Here is an 18,815-nt window from a genome sequence, read left to right as displayed (position 1 = left end):
ATACTGCATGCTTTGGTGTCATGTCAAACATTCAAAAGACCCGAGCGATCCGCGGCAGACCTGTTTCAAATCGCACAAGTTGGCATGACACGTCGAAATCAACACAGGGACGTACTCAGCTAGCAAGGGATTGCGTCCAATTCCAGCTGTTTTCATTTGGGAATTTCGTGTTCAAAAGCAGAGAGCACAAAGTAGACAGGTAGGAAAAGATAGCTGAACTGAGCACAACCACTCCAAACTAAGTACAATCTCCTGAATAAACAAAGGAATTGGTTGGATCCGACGAGCTGGACAGCAACATCAGAAGCAAGGGAACATATGCTTCCCTGGAAGCTCTTCCCGGTTATGTCAGTCTCTGCTATCTTTGGGTACATCTCGCTTGCTTGGCTGGTAGTAATGCTCGGTAGCAGAGTAGCAGTCAATGGATCAAATCTGCTATCTTAGAGGAATCTTCACGCCGCTGGTGATAGTTATTGACGATCGATCGCCGATGTAAGCAAAGAATGGTGATGCTGGGGTGGTTCAGATGCCCATCGACAGCATGGCCTGGGACTCCCAGTATTCTTTGGATTGCTTCACCATCTCGGCCCGCTCCTCGCGTAGTCTGCATCTCCAGTAATCTTTGCACCTGGTCAAGCAGCAGACGCGGATCAGAGACAGAAAAAAGGCATGGTTTCTTATCTTCAGCTCTTGTAGCACAAGGGAGAGCTGGTTAAGTCTTAACAGTTTACCTTGTTTTGATGAGCAGGTCAAGTTCATTCATATGCACGGCATGAGCAAACACACCAACCTGAAGTATATGGAACAAAATTAGTCTCGAGTGTCAGGTAGCAATTACATTCATACTGGCGGCATGAGCAAATATACCTTTACCATGGAAATTAATGTAAGCAACACGGCATTCTTGTTTACGGTGCAGTTGCGATGATGCATAGGAGATGCAAAAATGATACATAAGAGCACATAGGGTTGCTCGCATACCTCTCGGCATACAGGGCACTTGGCCTCTGGAGGCGCGCTCCTGACACCCTGGAAGATATACACGGATGCAGCGCCACACGCACAGCCTTTGCAGAAGAGGTGACCGCAGCTTAGCGCGTATGGATTGAATATGGTGTCCTACGCAAGCGACAAAAACCATAGGTTAGAAAAATCATAACAAGAACATCTCCTATGGCCTAGCGAAGTAGAATATTATCATCCTGCAGACACAATGTACAGGAGTTTCCGAATTTGGGATGAGTATCCGTATCACGCTGTACAAAGGCTGTGCATGTGGTGCTACCAGTTTTTACTTCAAGTCGTTAATAAAGACATGATGTTCCAGTTGCCGTTTTCGTACTTAGGACCAAGATCAATAAAGTATAAGGAGATGAAGAAATATAGGAAAAAACCAAATCTCACCAAGCAAATTGGACAAGTTAGGCTGTAGTCATATTTCATAGTTTCAGAAATGGCCATTGTCATTACTGGCTGTGTTCCTGCCAAGTCACAGGAAAAGTTCTTGAAGAATCCGTTCTTGAAGAAGCCTACGGGTTCATCAATATCTGAACTATCACAGTTCAGATGGAAAGCACCCAGCTCAATCAGCCAAGGTGACTGCAGCAGTTCAGTATGCTCAGTTTGCATCTTGCTCCTGAAATCTCTACCGCTAACAGAACCATGCACCTGCCAAATCAACAGCATATTAGCAGGAAGATCCTGAAGATATATGTATAATGACAGTTGAGAGACAAACAAATTACTTTGTCATATTTCTTGAGAATTTTGCGAATAGCAATAGCATTCATAGTCACATAATTGATTAGCAGTCTGCCTTCTTGAACCATGATTTGTTGATCATCTATGAAGCATTGACGTACGCGCCATATATACCGTTGCAATCCTGAAGGAACATGAAGATTTAGAAGATGCTGTACTCTAGTGCTGAAATAGCCAGCTATATCCGAAGCCTCCTTGGTGAGTTCTGTAAAGAACATCTGATCACACACTGGACAAGAAGATAACACAAGTCAGGATACCAGTAGCACAAACAGTAGACTCGGTAGAAAAAAAAACGGAAATAGTGACCGTAGTATCAACCAAATCAAAGAAAGCAAAGATAGTTGTTCTGGCTGTAAAAGTAAATCACCAGTACTAAAACCTATAACACTTCACAGCTATCGAGTGGACCTGATAAACATGGAACCAAATATCCTACAAAGTGAAATTAGATTCCCCCTTTCACAGAAAGAAAGAATGGCAGAAAACCAGAGCACCAGATTAGACAGATGAAAATTAGACCATCTTAATCTTTGATGAAGGGGAAGATTGACTGTTGGTATCCTTTTGGGTGCTTCTAACTTGCAGAGTATACCAGATAGTGAGCTTAAACATCTTTTGGTGTATACAAAATACTTCTATTATTATCAGAAAGTATGACTGCCCTAAAATTTTCTGAGTTCTACATCAAATTTACATCCTGGTCAGGATTCTGTACAGAAGGGAAAGATGGGAGGGTAGCCACTAGAGGCTGAGCATACATGTGCAAGAATTGCAGTCGCAAGCATCTGAAGAATCGTCGCTTCTGTCCTCCTGCTGGTCACTGTTGGTGCCATCTGCTTGCAATGAGCGATCAAGTCGGCACCGCTTCAATACCTTCTTGAGACGTTTGTACTCTACATGGGAGCATTTAGCAAGATATTTGTCCTGCTCTGCCCTGAGGTATTCCTCATATATTGAACCGAACTTCATCTTGCCCACCGAAAAGCCTGAAAAAATAGGTAGAGCCAACCATTCTTGAGGGAACTATGTTTGGAAAGTTAAAGAGTTGAAGCACAGAGTAAGGCGACAGTAAATCAAGCACACTAATGTATACTCAGTATGGTTACAGTTCAATCAGGTTTTTTGTTAATAGTCGGAATTCTCGGTAAGTACAGTTAGTTGCAATCGGATTTTTGTTACCAGATGAAAATTCCAATTTGGAAAGAAGTTGTGTTGATAAAAAAAATGTCGTCAAACTCCATTTTGAAATTCCAAAATTCATTGGACATTTTTTTTGGCAATCCAGTAACATAAAGCCTGGTTGCAGTATCATCTCTGTAAACTAAGAAATGATGTGCTGGACGTACTCCTTACATGCAGTATATAACTATCTAATGTGAATATCGGTCTCGAATCAATTCATCCAAATTTTAGAAAACAGGCTTTTGCTTCGCTTATAGACAAAGCAGTCACTCTCAGATTATTCTACCCAAACTAACACATATTTGCACAAACGAAGTAACCAATCTAAACAAGGAATAACACTCTCTTCAGGAATAAAATACTTATGATAAAAAACAGACTTGCATGCATTCTTAACTGAGTGTCTGAGACAGATAGTGAGATGAGATCATGTATGTAAATTAAGGGTATCCAAAAGACAGACACAGCCTTTAGTTTTTTCTCTGTCTAGAAGTGGAATAGAATAACCCGGTTGAGTTGTTCAAAGAAAAAAGAAGAAGCAGACCAACTGTGCACCAAGTGGATCAGCTTACATAAGACGATAGCTGACTTCCAATATAAAATGAAAAATAACTGAACTCGTGTCACACCAGCCAGAATAAGACACCATCAGTATCTTTATTCTGAAAGAACGCCGTCCGTCCGGTACCCATCTCCCCAAGATTCAAATATTATACAGCATTAAGTTAATGACCGGATAACAGCAACAAGCCAGGGCATTTGACTTTATTCATTCAGGGGTTGAGTAGCTTAACCCACTCAGGTAACTTAAACCCCACCTCAGCTGAGAGAATCCGTAAACTGGGAGAGAATAATTCAGCAATGGATGTTTTATTCCTTGGCATTGCGAGGAATTAGTGTTTGAGACACAAGAGAGGACTGAAAAGCCATGGAAAGGTACAGAAAGAGGAGAAGCATACGCAGCCTACGACATTGACTAGGCGAATCTATTCGTCCAGGAATCAAAGTATGATAATAGCAAGATAAAAAAAATAGAAGACCATGGCCAGCGTTTACGCACGGAGAGATAGTGGATTTGGAGCGCACAAATCACAAGCCTCAAGAAAGAGGAAACGATTCTTGATTGCTCCTCAAAAGGAAATTGATACTGGGGGTAGTAAACGCATGTGCGGGGGAATTGTGATCGTGATCGCTATGGGCCGCACTCGATGGATATTCAGGGAAGCGAAGTTCTTGCAGGCCGGATCAATTGGCGAGTCCGTGGAACCGCGGGAGAATGGAGTAGCAGGCAAGAAGAAGAAGAAGGAGTCGTACCAGATGGACGGAGTAGACAATGGGGAGGAAGGTCGGCGGCGGTGTTAAATACCTGCATGGGTGGGCGAGGCCGGATGGGAGAGGCCGATGACCGACGGCAACAAGGCGGCGGCGGCGGCCTAAGCGTGGATGAGCGTGGGAGCGCAAGGGAGGAGGCGCGCAGGCAGAGGCGCCCGCCCGGGCTTTAATGGCGGGCGGGCGGGCGGCGGCGGGCACGCGTCGCGTGGGCAGCGCGGAGGCGGTCGGCTTCCTTCCTTCCTTCCTTGATGGTGGGTTGGGAGACTCAAATCGCACTCCGCCTTCCTCTCGTCCCGCTGTCGGTTCCGCGTGAACGGGCTCGACGTTTTCCCACCTGGGCGGGCCCACGGCCCAGCGCCTTCGGGTCTGTTGGATCGGATCGGATCGGATCGGATTGGCAGCTGCTGCTTCTCTTCACGTGCACGGCAGCGTGCCGGCCGGCCGGTTAACGGACGACCTCTGTCCGGTCCGGTGGCTGTCATCCGCCCATCAACCCCAAATCCGAATGAGTAGGACGGACGGACGTGGGTTGGTGCAATGCATGCGCAATCTTTTTCCCTTGGATTGATTTATTATCATCGTGACGACGACTACGACGTCTGTAGCTTAGCTAGTAGACTACTCCTACATACCTAGGACTTGTTATTAGCGCGGAGCACTTTGGACGGGTTAGCCGCGCCCTGGGCCCACTCCCCCTATGTCGCCGCCGGCGTGAAAGGAAAGGATTGGTCTTTTGTTTGGGCTCTACTATATCAGCGGCGGCGGCAGCGGCAGCAGTGGCCAAGCTGGTCATCAGAGCAAATACAATAAAGCTAAATCAGCTGGCTATAAGAAATAAACTAATATATTTTTGTTTAGTTAGAGAAAAGAGAAGAGGAGAGAGAAGGTAAGCGGGCTCTTAACTAAGAGCCAGCTCTAGCACGTGCTTCTAGGCATTATGTGAGTATGAAAGGTAGGTCATATAATAAAAAAGTAGTACGCATTTATAATAAACTATTGTACATATTGGCTATAAAATGAACTATAGATGACATGTCAATGTCTTATAGCCAGCAGCTGGCTATATTATTATACTTGTTCTCATCAGCGGCGAAGTAAAAGCAGCTCCCGTTGAAGATTGGGAAAGGCGACAAATCACAAATGCTGCTACGAAGAAAAGGAAGGCACAGTGGACAGTTGTTGTTTTAAAAGGTCGCACTCCCCCGGGAATTTCCTATCTACGTACTAGGATAGGACTGATGCATCCGATTTGTCAGTCATATCCGCATGCGAGCGATCACGTATGTGGATTCACATTTTCTCTTCCTTTCTTTCTTTCTCTCTCTCTACAAGACGTATCAATGGTCATGCGTATGAAAATAGCAGATCCATCCTCACCGGAAGATTATGTTTTAAGCCAATCTTTTTTTTTTCCTTTGGATTTATTATCATCGTGACTACGACCGCTGTAGATTAGAGCATCTCCATCCGTTTGGTCCCAGACGTCATTTTTCTTAAAATTTAGCTTTCGTTCTGCCAAAAAGACGTCACAAGTTCGGCAATCGTCATGCCACAAGACGGCAATCAGCATGCCATAGTTCGGCGATTAAAAGGAAAGGACATGAAACGAATCAAACGAACGGCTAGGCGCAGTGCGGCTCCTCTGCCGCGGGACTGGACGGGGTAGTGGGGCTCGTCGTCGGCGTGGTTTCTCTCGGGGCCTTCATCGTCATGGTCGTTAGTGCGGTCGTCGCCGACACCGGCATCTGGTTTAAGATCAGGCCGTGTGCCACGAAGTACCATGCCTTCACCCGCTCGTCCATCGCCGATGTGTCTGTCCCCATCAAGAACGCCAAGTCAGCGTTCCTCTTCTTCGGAGCGACGTTGGTCCTGAGAAGGTCGAGCTTGACGTACTGGTTCGCCATCAATGCCAACCACCGCGCCTTGGATTTTTCCTCCCTCGCGGCAGCGCTGCTCTTGGTGTCGGCGATGCATTGCTCGATCGAAGCTTGCAGCCGTTTGGCAGCGGGCGCCGCGTCCCTCGCCGCCCTGGCTTTTTTGGTGCCATTTGGGCGCCCTTCTGCCGCAGGCGGGGCAGGCGCATCCGGGTTGTACGTCTCCTTGGCCTTGTCGAGAGCAAGCCAAACTTCCCTCCAATTCTAGCACAACTCGATCCTGGAAAACACGTGAAGGAACTTGAACTCTTGGTCGTGGTTGTCGACGCAATACATGGCGAACATCCGAATTATCTGCACAACTGCGGTCAAAACATGTCCGCAAAGTACACGGCGATGCGAAGAACTAGGGTCGGCGAACTATGTCCATACCTCACCCTCGACATTGACGTCGCTTTCCGGGCGAGCAACGATCTCATCGACGACCCCATGCCACTTGTTGCAGGCCGTCTGGATCGTCGACCAGTGGTTCGACATGACCTTCTTGCCGCAGTCCATGTGGATGTTGGTGAAGTCGCGGTCGATCAGCTTGCGTTCGTTGAATATCTTTTTGATTCTCCCCCGGTACGTGTCGCTGTTCTGATTCGCGTCGGTGATCGGGTCAATGCTGACGGTCTTCCACGCTTTGGCAGGGCACTCGTCTTCCTTTGACGTCCACTTGACGCGTGGTTCGCTGGCTTGGGGTTTGTCGCCCGCTTTCTCTTCCCTCCACCAGCTCTTCGTCTTCCTCCTCGTCCTCGGCGTCGTCGAGCTCGTCGTCAATGTCATCGATGGTGTCCATTGTTTCATCCTGCAGGCCAAACTCCGGGTGCAATGCAGCGGCAACAAAGCCGCTCGTGATGATCTCGTCCATGTCGGTGTGAGTGTAGTTAAACTACAGCAACGAAGTGGGCGCAAATGGAAGGACACCACGACGCAAAGATGGCGTAGGTGAGGCTGCTGACGAATACGTTAGCGGCGAGTAGTTGTACTGGGTGTTGAGACCGGCGTTGAACGCGGGTGAGGGAGTATGCGGGTCATGGTCGAAGCCGGTGAGGGAGGAACGCTGAGGCGCGCATGCGGGAAGGTGATGTTGGGATTGAAGTCGCCATGTGTGTCACCGTCGAAGTAGCCTGGCGAGGGCACGTACCCCCAGGGCGACATTGGCGGCGAGAGGGTGGCCGGCGACGCAACGCCCTGGCGACCCCTCCATGCGGCCGGGCGAATCATCATCCCCGCGCGGGACGCCTCTTCTTGATCGACCGTCGTCGCTTCCTTGAACCTCTTGGCGTCGAGCCTTCTCCGCCGGTCGGTTGTGACCGCCTCCCAATGACTGACATGTGCCATCCATGCAGCGTCTGAAATGCCTGCCGGCCTAGCCATCGGCTTCCTATGCTTCGGCTGGCTGGAATCGACAGCGATGGCGGGGCGAGGGACGGTGTACTTCTTCGGTGGCATGGCGGCCGAATGGCGGGAGTGAGAGAAGAATGGCGGGAACGGCGGGGGAAAGAAGGGGGAAAGGGAGGGAAAGGGAGGAGAAAGGGGGAGAAAACGGCGGGAATAGGGCTGGCTGAAATCGACAGCGGTGGCGGGGCGAGGGACGGTGTACTTCTTCGGTGGCATGACGGCCGAATGGCGGGAGTGAGAGAAGAATGACGGGAGCGACGAGGAAAGAAGGGGGAAAGGGAGGGAAAGGGAGGAGAAATGGGGGGTGGTGGGAATAGAGCCGGCTGTCGCCGACAGCGCGGGTCCAGTCAGCTTTTCGCTTCGACCGGTGCTCCCAGGCACCCCCGAGGCGGTTGAGTTCGACTCGGGTTTGCCGAATGTTATTTTGATCCAAATCAACGATAAACGAGGAGTTAAGGGCTCGACTGGGTCGATTTTTTATCACAGACGTTAAAGAAGACGCGCGAGGGGCTATTGGGGGGAGGGGGGGGGGGGGATGTGGCGAGTGGAAATGCTCTTAGCTAGTTCCTTGGGCTTGTTATTACGGAGCACTTTGGACGGATTAGCCGCGCCCTGGGCCCACCCCGTCTGTGGCCGCCGGCGTGGAAGGAAAGGAATGGTTTTTTGTTTGGGCTCTACCATCAGCAGCAGCAGCAGTGGCCAACCTGGTCATCATCAGCGGCAGGAAAGATGAAGGAAAGCAGTGGCCGGCTGCGGATGTGAACACACACGTAGTACGTCCGAGATGATATGGCCTCGCTCGTTGGAGTTTGGGAAAGGCGACAAACGCTAGCAGGAAGAATAGGAAGGCTCGGCCGACATGTGTTTTCCAAAAGTCGCACTCGCCCCGCCCGGGAATTTTCTACTCCATGTAGAATAGAATAGGAATAGGAATGCATCACATTTGTCACTCAAATCCGGGTGTGATCACGTACTATATATGTGGATTTCTTCTCTCTACAGGAGATATCAGTAGTTCTGCGCAAGGAAATGGCAGATCAATCCTTCACCGGGCGAGCCTGGTCATAGTCCTCCTATATAATACAGTACATACAACCAAATGAGCGCTGACCACCGAGTAAAAAATAATGAGTATTGGACGTATCACACCGGGCAGCTTGTGGATATACATTCGTCGTAGAATCAAATATTTTATGTTAATAATAATAACTGGGTAAGAAGTCGAGTCAAGGCATTTGGCTTATCGGAGGTTGAGCGGCTAACCAGCAATTCTAAAAAGAAGACATTAAAGAAAAGTACTCCCTCCGTTTTTAAATATAATTCTTTTTAATGTTTTTGCCAGAAACTATATGATACCCTTCACTATAGCCAGCCTCATTTAACTCTTCATGCAAGTTCTGGATTAAAGGGTTTGGAGGATAATAAATGCTCATTAACTTGATTTTAGTCTCTTTAGTATTTGGATCCAAGCATGGGTGAGGCTAGCAAGTTTTAGTCTCATTACTTTTAGTCATGAGACTAAAACATATCCAAGCACCCTCTTAGCATGTTACTCATACTAGGAGTAACATAACGGATACCAAAGCAAGATGAGTCTATAAGTTAATAAATGAAAGACTCAATGTTACTACCTCTATGTTACCATCCACTATGGAGGTAGTAACTTAGACTATGTTACCATCCTCTATGTTACTCCCCATTGTGAGTAGTCTAAGGCACTGGATTTTCACTGCAATGCTAAGATGGGGTAATGAACCGAACCCCGCCCGCTACGGATTAGTACTAAGCAGTATCATATACTTGTAGCTAGCAAACATACTGATGTGACAGACAATTAATAAAAAGAGAGAGGGTTAGAATAACATAGGTAGATACCATAACATGTTAAATGCTACTTCATTATATTAGACTCATTTTGAGTCTAAGTGAGTTAAAGTGCTTTGAGTCTCACGCCATATTTAATTCATAGAGTTTAGAGAAAGGAGATGAATGGCTATGCATGCATCATTTTCTACATCCACCATGTAAGTTCAATGAAAGGAAGGATGCTACATTTATTGCCTTGGAAATTGAATATGTGAGAAATATTTAATTGGCTAGTTTAGACTAGTGTCATCCACTCACAATTCATCTTGGTTGATGAGATTTCAGATTTGAGCCCTATAAACCGAAAAGGAGGGAGTATGCTACTATGTGTCATGCATGTTAATAAATGAGGTCATCTATGATACTAGTTTATGATACTATGTATTATAAAGATAGTATCATACAATAATATTATATGCATGATACTACTATATGATACTCCCCACTATGGCTAGCCTAATATAGTATCATAAACTAGTATCATATATGACTTCATTTATTGACATGCATGACACATAGTAATATAGCATTTAACATGTTACGGTATCTACCTATGTTACTCTAATTATCTCTTTCTTCTTTAATTATCTGCCACATCAGCATGTTTGTTATTTCTAAGTATATGATACTACCTAGGTTACTCCCACTATGGACAACCTAAGTTACTCAACTTCTCTCTTTTCTCATTAATTAGTTGTCACATTATATTTCTTGCTTACGCGGCATCTATGTTACTACCTATGTTACTTTTATTGTGGGTAGTCTTAAAACACGACAGATAGACGACTGTAAAGCAACAACTACGGTCCACAGTACGTACTGTACCAGTAGCACAGAAGTGGACAAATCGAACTAAGACGTACGGGGGGGCATGTAGCGTGGTATGGGCTAGTGGTAAGCGAATCTCAATTTGTTCCTCGCCGTAATCGAACAAAACGAGGTTAACAAACATGGGACTGCACTTTAATTTGTCGTCGTCATGAGAAATACTGGTCATGTAACCCATGCGCGGCAACGCAATGGACATATGCCGCGAAATCTTACTACTTGAACTAGAATTATTTAGATACAGAAAAAATATGAAAGTAGTGTTCGTAGCGTCGCCTTCACCTTCTCCTTTGGATTTTCCTTCCCACACCTACCCATACGCTTTGGCCTTCTTTCTTAATAGTATAATCACAATAAATGCCGTGTAAAATAAAAATCAACATATCAAGACAATATTTCTCTTCCCACGCCTAGTCATACACTTTGGTTTTCTTTCTTAATAATCTCAATAAATGCCATGCAAAATACAGAATCAACATAAATATAGCGGCTTGAAATAATCAGAACAAAATCGGTAAGTTTCAAAATCACGCCATGCATTAACTCAATGAAATCAAATAGGACCAATTCTTATTAAAATCTCAACCCAATCAAGACTTTATTTGCTTTCTTCTACCCATTACCCAATCCAAATCAAATATTATCAAATTTTCAGGTGAACCAATACTTTTATTATCGTCTTTCCTCACCTGTAAACCAAATTAAATGTTATCAATCAAGATTAAAAATATAATGAGTGTAAGGTATACGTAGAAGATGGTTTTTCTCTTGTAAACACGTCGGAATAATTGATGTCGGGTCACTAAAATGTCTATGCTTTCGCACGGACAGATAGCTAGTCGTGTGCATAGATCGTAAACGCCGTCCGAAGAAGAGAGCATATATCTGCATATGACCCTGCGCAGAGATGCGGCCAGAAGACGCAACCAACCATGATGGCGACGGAGGGGATGCAGCGGTGGCAGGAATTAACACATACACGTACCTGCAAATGGGAGGCAATCAAGGCGCGGGATCGCGCGTCCAAGGCGGTGGTCGCCGGTGATGAGCCGGTGAGGAGGAAAGAAGGGGAGAGGAGCGGGGCGGAGAGGCGATGCCGCCGCTGCTACGACTCGGCTTTTAATGGGGGACGGGAGGGGGTGGGGAAAGGACGAAGCCAGACTTTTGCTCCCCCTGTCTTGTGTTGTGTTGTGTTGTGTCTCTCTCTCGCGCGGCGCTGTCCGTTGCGCGTCGAGTTTGTAGCTGCTCCAGCCGGGACGGGAGGGGGCCCAGCTGGGTCTGCTGCCGCGTTCCGTTCCGTTCCGTTGCGTTGCTCGCTTCCCGTTCCCTTTCCTTGATCCTTTCTCATTCACGCACGCGCAAAACGGGCGTAGCTCGATGACGTATGTGTATTCCGACCGATGTCCCGTCTGTCATCCGGTGATTCAGATCCGACGGCTGGCCGTCTCTCTTCTTTATTCTTCTCACGGAAAAGGGCGTTGGTGTCTACACTACACGAGCTAGTACTAGCAAGGAAAATGGGATTGACTGCTTCGGATGGCAAATGATAATGATTTGTGCAGCTAGCTAGGGCGGCTGCTGTCTGGCCTACACCGGTAGTACCAGTAGCAGAGCACTCTGGCCGGATTGGCGGCGGCTTCGGCCCACCTGGCTGGCTGCTGCTTTAGGGATTACTGGGAGTGGCCAACAAAATCATGGTTACCGCAGTAGGAGGAACGGGCGGCTGGAATGGAATGGAATGCCTTCCCTACCACCGACGCCCCGCGCACTCGCACCCGTCCATGCGCACGTGTCACAAATGCCCGTGCGTTTTCATGGGTTTTTAAAATATTTTGTTAAAGTTATACTTCCTCTGTTCAAAATTATTTGTCAAACAAATGAATAAAAGTGGATGCATCTATAATTAAATTACATCTAGATACAACCATTCATATGACAAGTATTTCCGGACCAAGGGGTATAAAATTAATGCATATTAGATTTTACAGTCACAACAAATATAATATTATCACAATTACATAATATAATTGAAGTCTTCACGTATGATAAAAAATAAATAGAAAATGATAATGTTTCTTTACTCTTAAAGGGGGAACTTGGTAGCTTTTTTGTCTCCACTTCCACGTCCTACATGTTGGAAATATGCCCTAGATGCAATAATAAAGTGGTTATTATTATATTTCCATGTTCATGATAATTGTTTGTTATTGATGCTACAATTGTATTAATCGAAAACCGTAATACATGTGTGAATACATAGACCACAACATGTTCCCAGTGAGCCTCTAGTTAGCTAGCTCGTTGATCAATGGAGTCATGGTTTCCTGATCATGAACATTGGATGTCATTGACAACGAGATCACATCATTAGGAGAATGATGTGATGGACAAGACCCAATCCTAAGCATATCACATGATCGTGTAGTCCGTCTGCTAGAGCTTTTATAATGTCAAGTATCATTTCCTTAGACCATGAGATTGTCCAACTCCCGGATACCGTAGAAATGCTTTGGGTGTATAAAACATCACAACATAACTAGGTGATTATAAATGTGCACTACAGGTATCTCCGAAAGTGTCTGTTGAGTTGGTACGAATCGAGACCGAGATTTTTCACTCCGTGTAACGGAGAGGTATCTCTGGGCCTACTCGGTAATACATCATCATAATGAGCTCAATGTGACTAAGGAGTTAGCCACGGGATCATGTGTTACGGAACGAGTAAAGAGACTTGCGGGTAACAAGATTGAACAAGGGATAGGATACCGACGATCGAATCTCGGGCAAGTATCATACCGATAGACAAAGGGAATTGCATGCGGGATTGAGTGAATCCTTGACATCATGGTTCATCCGATGAGATCATCGTGGAACATGTGGGAGCCAACATGGGTATCCAGATCCCGCCGTTGGTTATTGATCGCAGAGGTGTCTCGGTCACGTCTGCATGGTTTCCGAACCCGTAAGGTCTACACACTTAAAGCTCGATGACGCTAGAGTTGTAATGGGAATAGTATGAGGTTACCGAAAGTTGTTCGGAGTCCCGGATAAGATCCCGGACGTCACGAGGAGCTCCGGAATATTCCGGAGGTAAAGATTCATATATAGAAAGTGGAGATTTGATCACCGAAAATGTTTCGAGGATCACCGGTATTGTACCGGAACCATCGGAAGGGTTCCGGGGGTCCACCAGCCCCGGAAGGCCACAGGGGCCGAGCCAAGGTGGGAACCAGCCACCTAGGTGGGCTGGTTCGGACGACCAAGGCCTGATGGCCAATTGGGCTGGGAACCCTAGGGCAAAAGGTGGCCCACCTCCCAACTTGGGAGGCAAGCCACCTCCACCCTGGCCGCCGCTCCTCCCATATAGGGTGCGTCGCCCCTCCTAGGGTTTCCTAGGGTGGCCGGCCAACCCTTCCCCTCCTCCTATACATACCCAAGGGTTTTGGGGCTGCAACACACAAATTTTCTTCCTCTCTTGGCGCAACCCTGCTCTTCCTTCTCCTCCTCCGTAGCGCTTGGCGAAGCCGTGTCGGAGTACCACGCAGCTCCATTGTCACCACGCCGTCGTGTTGCCGGAGCTCTCCCTCAACTTCTCCTCTCTCCTTGCTGGATCAAGGTGAAGTAGACGTTACCGGGCTGCACGTGTGTTGAACGCGGAGGTGCCGTTGTTCGGCGCTTAGATCGAAATCTTCCACGATCTAAATCGCTATGAGTACGACTCCACCAACCGCGTTCATAGCAACGCTTCCGCTTAGCGATCTTCAAAGATATGAAGATGCTCTACCCCTTGCAAGTTGCTAGCATCTCCTACATGATCTTGGTGTGATGTAGGATTTTTTTTGAATTATTACTACGATCCCCAACACTACACACGTAATCCCCTCGCACTCCTAACTGAAAAACCGGCCAAAGGGAACTCCCACCTACGGAATGAGAAGAAAAATGGTCGGAAAAAAGCCGTTCGATGCCCCACATACGTAATGAGAAAAAAATTGGAAGGAGTGCGAGGGGATGCATCTCCCTCACCCATTTTTTATCAATCGCATGCGTCCGTCATCGGTTTTGTTTAGTACGCCAACCTCCTCCTTCGATTTTACTACTCCCTCTGTTCACTTTTATAAGACGTTTTAGACATTCAGACATTGCCTTAATCAGTGCAAAGCAAGATGTCTGAAACGTCTTATAAAAACGAACGGAGGGAGTAATCAACACTTTCCTTGTAATTAGCGAATTATCAAAAGATCAATACTCTTTCCTTCTAATCCACACTTTCCTTCTAATCAGCGAACACAATCAACCAAGCAACCGACCAAATATCAACAGTTTCCTTCTAATCAAGACTTTGCTGCTAATCAAAACTCTGTGTATGCACCAATCTCATCCACGAACATTTTGGGGAGCTTTTTCTTCGGTGGCCGCAATTTATGGCCACGGCATTTGGGTGTCTCGCTGATTTGGTGCGTAGATTTTTTGATCGTGTGGTAGGGTGGCTGGCGATTTGGATGTCGGAGATGTTGTTCGCAGAACGTCTGGACCCTGCATCGGGACGCGCTGAAGTTGGTGCGGGAGGTCAGGAGGCAGCGGCGGCCTCATGACACCGTCTAAGAAGTTCAGGAGCGACCACGTGCCGCATGCGTCGGTGTCGCTGCGTGTCGCAAATGGGAGCGCCTTCACAACCTCCGATGTGAACTACTAGTCCACAAACGCCAAGGAGGTCGCGGTATGCAGCAACGGCAGGTACTCCGTCACATGCCTCGCCCCGCCACTCGCCCACTGCACAGCCATGACTAAATCTGAGAATGGTTGGGTACCTGAACTGTACCTCAACCGAACCCACATGAGCTAGATTCAAACCTAAACCTAAACCAAACCCATATGAGCTAGCTTGACACCCAACCAAAACCAAACCTGCCCTCCGTCCGGAAATACTTGTCCTAGAGATGAATGTATCTAGACTTATTTTAGTTATAGATACATCCATTATATCCATTTCTGGGACAAGTATTTCCGGACGGAGGGAGTATTTTTCTTACCCAAATTGAACTAAACCAATCCTTTAACTATGGGTTGGAACTGTTTACAGAAATGGGTTAAGAACTATTTGATCTATGGTTGACACTGTTACTCTCTGAATCAGTCATGTAGTCGTCCAGCCGAGATGATATGCCCTTGCGCCGCTTTGCCGCCTCCTCCGCGCACCAGTGCGGCATTTCGTCGTGTACCTTGCCTCCAGACCCGGACCCTCCTCCATCCGGTCCGAGCTCCATCTCCGCTGGAGCATCTTGCTCCATAGGCTGCCAAGACCCTGACCCCAAGCTCGTGCACGTCCCCCGAACACCGGAGCCGTCGCCGGTGCCGCGAAAAGCGCTAACCTCGCCGCCGCCGCCACCCAACTCCCCACCATTCGGGGAAGCAACGACGGCAGCACCGGCGGAGAAACGAGGCCTCCTGTTCCTCTTCCCGCCGGCGCCAGAAGAAGCACCGACGCCGTGTGAAGAGGCCAGCGCGGGGGTATCCGGGCTGGCGGCGCCGGCCAGGCACAGGCTGCGGTGGGGCGCATCAATGGCAAGGGACTTGAGGGAGCCGTCGTCGGCGGTGGCGGCAGGGGAGCGAAGGCCGAGGAAGACGTAGGTCGACAGCGACGATGCCGGCGTGCTCAGCAGGCCGCACATCGCCACCGGCGGCGTATGCGGGGAGGGGGCGGGGGCGATGGTGGCCCTTGCGCGCGTGTGCCTGCGGCGCATCGGGTGAATGGGGTTGGGGTGGAGCCGTGCACCGGGGCAATAACCGGATTGCACCCACAATTTCTAGCCCAAAATAAACCAAACGGTTTAGGCCCAAAACCACCCATATCCAAACTGCTTTCTCTGTAAACCCAAACAAAACCAAACTGAAAAAGCGCGAGCCCAATATAACCTAAACCATTCAAAACCCAGTATAAAAACCAAACCATTTAAACCAGTTTTTCTAAAACCATTCTCAGATTTAGCCATGACCCTATGCCGGTACGACAACATGCCTGGACAACAGAACTATTGATCCATCGACGGTTACTCGGATCTATGCTCGTCAAGGGAGACGACGCTGCCAGGGAGAAGGCGCGGCCGCAACAGGCATGTGCGGATGCGCTAGGTCGAAGGAAGAGTACTCGGAATCTGCATAGCCTCCAAGGGTGGGTATGCATATGCTTACTCACATACTGGTCCAGTCTGAAGAGAAGTGAACTATGTGATTCCTAAGTCTCGTACGACATCCAAGCCATCAAGTTCAATCATGTCCCCGCTGAAGGCGATGTCAAATCCTCTCATGGTTAGATTTCTCTGCTGATTGATAAATTGATCTCATCTTTTCACTTCTTGCTTCATTCTTTGCCATTGCAAATGAGTGAATAGCATTTTTTTGCCTGAGATACACAACCATTTGTCTCTTGTGTGTAACATGAAGATAGATATGCCCGTGATAGATAATATTTGCACTTGCAATAGTCATTAAAATGAGCTTTTTTACGGTACCTTATACATGCGACTAAGAAGTACATATCTGATTCAGCCGTTGATTTCTTGAGGGAAGTTGAGACCATGCTGCTACACTTTTATTCGGATGTTAGGAAATCAAGGGACAATATTTCAACCCATGTGCTAGGACCTCGCACACAATTTTTCTTCTTTTCATCACCGCACTCACGCGCATATGCTAATTCCCCTGTCTCCCATCATCGACCTTGCCGCCATCTTCGCTGGTTTTACATCTCTCCTAATCTCGTAGCGCTCGTATCGTCCTCGTTATGGCTGCATGAAATGATTTTCCAGTACTTGAAAAATTGAATCGGGGTTAATGCAATCACTTGTTGCATCCTATTTGATTGGCCCTCCTATACAGAACCAATGGACACAAAGCGATGGATTAACCGATGAACTAATTGTTAGATGTGTATAATCCTTTTCATTATATAAGGGGTTTCTTACACTTTCATCACATGTATATGTAGTGGCATTTAACCCTTGTGAATGTGAGTTGCTCATTTCTCCAACATGGTATCAGATGCCTGGTTGTCTCTCCCGCACGCTGCAGCTCCCGCCGTTCCTAGCTCCGGCCGCCCCCTTGCCCAGCCTTGCTCGCCACCTGTCGCCCCTGCCCTCGCCGCCGGCCACCCCTCCCCCCGTTGCAGCCGCTGTTGCTTGCCGCCTTCTCCATATCGGCCTTCATCGGATCCATCGCCAGCAGGTCGTCTCCCGTTCGACAACCACTGGATCCGCCGCTGGATGGCCGCATCCAGCTCGGCCTCGCCCGGATCCATTGTCGGATGGTTGTCTCCCTCTCGGACCGCCCTACTTCATTGTCGGCCGGCCGTCTCGTGCCCTCGTTCGGTCGCAGCTATTGCCCGCCCTCCCCTGGCTTCGCGGGTCGGCCGCCCTCCTGCCTAGCCTCGACGCTGGCTAGCCCTCGTCCGACCGAGGCTTCCGCATCTAGTGCTCGTCTGGTAGCCATCGTCGCCCTGCCGCTCTCTGCTCGGGCTGATCCAGATCGGGATCAGTCTGGGTTAACTGTGTAAAAAAATAAAAGAAAAGAGAGAGAGATCAGCATGTCTTCTTGAAGCTATGTCGATGTTCCTAGGTGCTTGGTGATCTTCGACGACACCAATTATGCTGAGTTTGTGGGCTTTATGTATATCCACATGCGCGGTCTTCTGCCGTGGGGCGTTCTCTCTGGTGAGCTCCCCTGTCCGCCATGCCTCGTTGCTCCCGTGGCTCCTACCTCGCCTGTGCCGCCTGTTCTGGCTGCTGATGCTTCCGAGGTTGATCAGGGTGCAACCAAGGCTCTCGACGATGTTGCGGTCGATGCTTATAATCAATAGGCATCAGCTTATTTAGATGCTCTTTCTGTCTACCGAGATGATCTGTCTGCTTATACTGAGTGGTGCAGTGATGATGCTCGGGTTGCTGTTGTTCTCACTGCAAGTGTCCTCCCTCAGTTTGCCTCGGAGTTCATGGATCTTGGCATTGTTGCAGCAATGTGGTCCTATCTCTGTCACCGCTATCAGCCCTCTCGTGATGCTCTCTACTTATATGTGGTGCATCAGGAGCGTGCTCTTCAGCAAGGTGACTCTTCTATTGATGAATTCTACAAACAGAGTTCCGCCATCTGGCGCCAGCTTGACTCTCTCCGGACAGCTATTTGTGGAGCTTGCCGTTGTTGCCAGACTATGCGGTCCGACTCGGAGTTTCAGCGTGTACATGAGTTCTTAGCTCACCTCCGCTCCAATTTTGAGCCTCGGCATGCTCACTTGCTTTCTCGTGGCCGTGTTCCTATCACAGAGGTACTTGCTGAGCTTCCCACTGAGGAGATGCGCCTTCGTTCTGTTGGGTTCCTTGCGGTTCCTTCTGTGTTACAGCGCTGATGGGGTTATGGTCCTAGGGTAGGGTCATAGGCCTGCCCTATAGGTCCTACCCAAGGACTACCCTTCATAAGGGACAAGGCCCTTAGTCAGTTCCGACTGAATTAAGGACTTCCCATCATCCAGTC

At 48.1% G+C, this 18,815-nt stretch overlaps 1 protein-coding gene across 2 annotated transcripts; it reads right to left on the bottom strand.

Annotated features, from left to right (window-relative positions):
• Window positions 1-130: 130 nt before the first annotated feature.
• On the bottom strand, window positions 131-11,496 carry LOC123452076 (probable E3 ubiquitin-protein ligase BAH1-like 1). Of its 2 annotated transcripts, none has more exons than XM_045128653.1 (7): window positions 11,278-11,496; window positions 2,523-2,750; window positions 1,746-1,990; window positions 1,405-1,668; window positions 982-1,119; window positions 732-790; window positions 131-628 (listed from the first exon to the last, which is right to left on the bottom strand). In XM_045128653.1, exons 2-7 carry the CDS (start codon window positions 2,731-2,733, stop codon window positions 523-525), a joined length of 1,023 nt encoding a protein of 340 aa, XP_044984588.1. In that variant the 5' UTR covers window positions 2,734-2,750; window positions 11,278-11,496; the 3' UTR covers window positions 131-522. The 2 variants fall into 2 exon arrangements, with proteins under 2 accessions (XP_044984588.1, XP_044984589.1); XM_045128654.1 differs by lacking the exon at window positions 11,278-11,496 and adding an exon at window positions 4,313-4,519.
• Between the last annotated feature and the right edge of the window lie 7,319 nt (window positions 11,497-18,815).

Source organism: Hordeum vulgare, chromosome 5H, assembly GCF_904849725.1.
Source record: "Hordeum vulgare subsp. vulgare chromosome 5H, MorexV3_pseudomolecules_assembly, whole genome shotgun sequence".
Lineage (NCBI taxonomy): Eukaryota > Viridiplantae > Streptophyta > Magnoliopsida > Poales > Poaceae > Hordeum > Hordeum vulgare.
Note: the sequence above shows the minus strand (reverse complement) of the source record. Positions and strands in the feature narration are given on the sequence as shown.

What these genes read in the sequence shown, in the direction of transcription:
- LOC123452076 (XM_045128653.1), bottom strand. Translation starts at nt 2,733, where the DNA reads ATGAAGTTCGGTTCAATATATGAGGAATACCTCAGGGCAGAGCAGGAC. An exon ending in CGACTGCAATTCTTGCACAT is followed by an intron (nt 1,991 to 2,522) that starts GTATGCTCAGCC and finishes CTTCTTGTCCAG; the next exon opens with TGTGTGATCAGATGTTCTTT. An exon ending in TAACTTGTCCAATTTGCTTG is followed by an intron (nt 1,120 to 1,404) that starts GTGAGATTTGGT and finishes TCGCTTGCGTAG; the next exon opens with GACACCATATTCAATCCATA.